Source organism: Galeopterus variegatus, unplaced genomic scaffold (genome assembly GCF_000696425.1).
Source record: "Galeopterus variegatus unplaced genomic scaffold, G_variegatus-3.0.2 Scaffold1375, whole genome shotgun sequence".
NCBI classification, from domain to species: domain Eukaryota; kingdom Metazoa; phylum Chordata; class Mammalia; order Dermoptera; family Cynocephalidae; genus Galeopterus; species Galeopterus variegatus.
Genome location: NW_007727486.1, coordinates 432,772 through 435,195, shown reverse-complemented (window position 1 = coordinate 435,195; position 2,424 = coordinate 432,772). Strand labels below are relative to the sequence as shown.

The following is a 2,424-nucleotide window of genomic DNA, read 5'->3' as shown; positions in this document are numbered from 1 at the left end:
TCTTGGCTATTGCAAATAGAGCTGCAATAAACATGGGAGTGCTTGTATCCCTTCAACATGATGATTTTCATTCCTTTGGGTATACACCCGGCAGTTGGATAGTTGGGTCATATGGCAGTTCTAGCCGTAGTTGTTTGAGGAACCTCCATACCATTTTCCATATCTCATTGTGGTTCTTTTTTGCATTTCCTGAATGCTGAGTGATGTTGAGCATTTTTTTCATGTGTCTTTTGGCCATTTGTATGTCTTCCTTTGAGAAATGCCTATTCAGCTCTTTTGCCCATTTTTTAATTGGGTAGCTTGTTTTTTTTTGCTGTCAAGTTGTTTGAGTTCCTTGTATATTCTGGATATTTTATCCATTGCAGTAGAACAGTAGGGTGCTATATTTTTTAAAAGACTCTGGACTCTGAAATTAAATATCTTGAATGGATGTTCATTTATTCACATAAATAAACATTTATTGGTCTTGGTTTCCTTTTTCCTCTTATTTCTTCCTTTTCCCTTTTGCCATGTGCAATGTCTGCACATTTATTGTTTTCACTTGATTCTCAATAGTAAAACATTTATGGGTGGTTGTAGTACCTCTCTCTACATAATGGCTTAGCTAAATGCATGCCTCTGTCCATCCCCAGGGGAGGGAGAATTAGACGCTCCAGCTGTGGGCAGGAGCCTGGATAGTTCACAGTGTACGTTCAGCATTATAACTGTTTTGAATTATTTTAGTTAATATGTTTATGTTTAAATTTNAAAAAAACAGTATTTAACAAAAATAAAAACAGGAACAGGAAAGTATGGGATCAGAAACTCTTATTTTAAAATTTGGCTGCCCAATTTTATTGGCCTTTTTTTTTTTTGACTCTTCTTGAACCTTTTTTTTTTCAGTTTCAGAAATCCTATCCTGAAGTCTACCGAGAACGATTTCCTACACCAGAAAGTGAAGCACTTCTGTTTCCTGAAAAACCCAAACCGAAACCACAGCTGTTAATGTGGGCACTAAAAAAGCCTTTCCAACCATTTCAAAGAACTAGAAGTTTTCGAATGTAACACTTCTACAGCAGCAGAGGTTGGAGACCTCTGCTGTTGTCATCGTTGTTTTGAGTGAATGGGTAGTTAGAAGAAAAGGACTATGGTGGTGGAAGAAAGGCAGGCATAAAATGTAGACTACTGAAATATAGATGAAGATTACCTGACTTTTTAAAAATATTGAGCCATTATCAGTATTTTCATAAAACTCAATGCTATTTTTAAAGGTGTACAAATCAGTTAAAAAATGTGAGTCAGATACATGATGGTAATGTTTGTAATTGTTACAAGATTTAAGGGTAAAGTATTTTCATCTTTTTAATTGTTGCTTTTCATGGTATTTATAAAATAATTGTGTGTACATCCTAGTTACTGATGTCTTTGTTATAACCAAATCTTGAAAATAGTATATATAACTTGAATAAGAAAGGCAGTAGATACTGTTACTGTGATGTTATTGACTCAGTAGTCAATCATGATTTCTCCTGTGTAAATTTCATTTTTCAATGTTGTACAAAAATTCTTAATGTCCTGTGTTATGATGGCCGTGTCTTCTATTGCAGATTTGTTGGATGCTAGGACAGATTTTATTAAAAGCTGGTTCTTTCATAACAGATATATTAGCTGGTGTTTACCTATAAGTGGAGTAGATTTCCATCTGCCTGCCATTGTATAATTTCAGTCTTAGCTAAAGATGGAAGGTTGAACTGGATAAATTCTTTGGGTCTCCTTAGACCTCTGATTCTAAGTTAGATCTTTGTTGTTTTCATGAAAAATACAAATAGGTTGAGTAAAATGAGACTACTTACCTTATAAATATATTTTCTGCAGCTTTCGAAAGTAAATGGAATGTAAATAAATACTGGGTTTTTTAATACCATACTTACTGTTTCTTTTTGGCACTTATTTAGATCAGAGAGTATCCTCAAATGCCTTTTCCAGTGTTCTCACATTAGTCATTTATTTCTGTAAGAAAATAAGAAGTGAGGTTTTGGGCTTTTGTACTGGCCTTTATAAGAGCACTTTATCACTTGTTTAGCTTTGCCTTGACCTTTTGCAAAGTAGTGGTGCACTTGGATTATGGACACCAAGAAGGCGTCCTCCGAGAGCAATTATCCAAAAAGCTGAGACCCACTAATTGGCTTGCAGTACTCTTTGGACTAATATTTCCTTGCATTTGAGAACTGCTTTTGTTCTCTTATAGCAGAATGCATCTTACAAGTGATGAAGATTTTTACCTATTTAAAAATGGATGAAAGTATTCCTATTGGTTTGGGTACTACCTTCCATTCCAAATATGGGATGTAATGGGAGATTTTTAGTGTTTCAGGATTTATCCTTCCTATTGCTTATCTTTGGAAGTATATGTGATTATTTTCTTTCTCTTTTTTTCCCCTAAAC

General features: G+C 34.5%; 1 protein-coding gene across 1 annotated transcript in view; it reads left to right on the top strand.

The window, feature by feature from the left end:
* Positions 1-1,121, top strand: part of LOC103593605 (DEP domain-containing protein 1B-like) — a gene marked incomplete at its 5' end in the record, with an annotated part of 3,337 nt that extends 2,216 nt beyond the window's left edge. The window contains one exon of the mRNA XM_008576627.1: positions 883-1,121. Coding sequence (XP_008574849.1) covers positions 883-1,044 — 162 coding nt within the window. The remainder of the gene's footprint in view (positions 1-882) is intronic.
* Between the last annotated feature and the right edge of the window lie 1,303 nt (positions 1,122-2,424).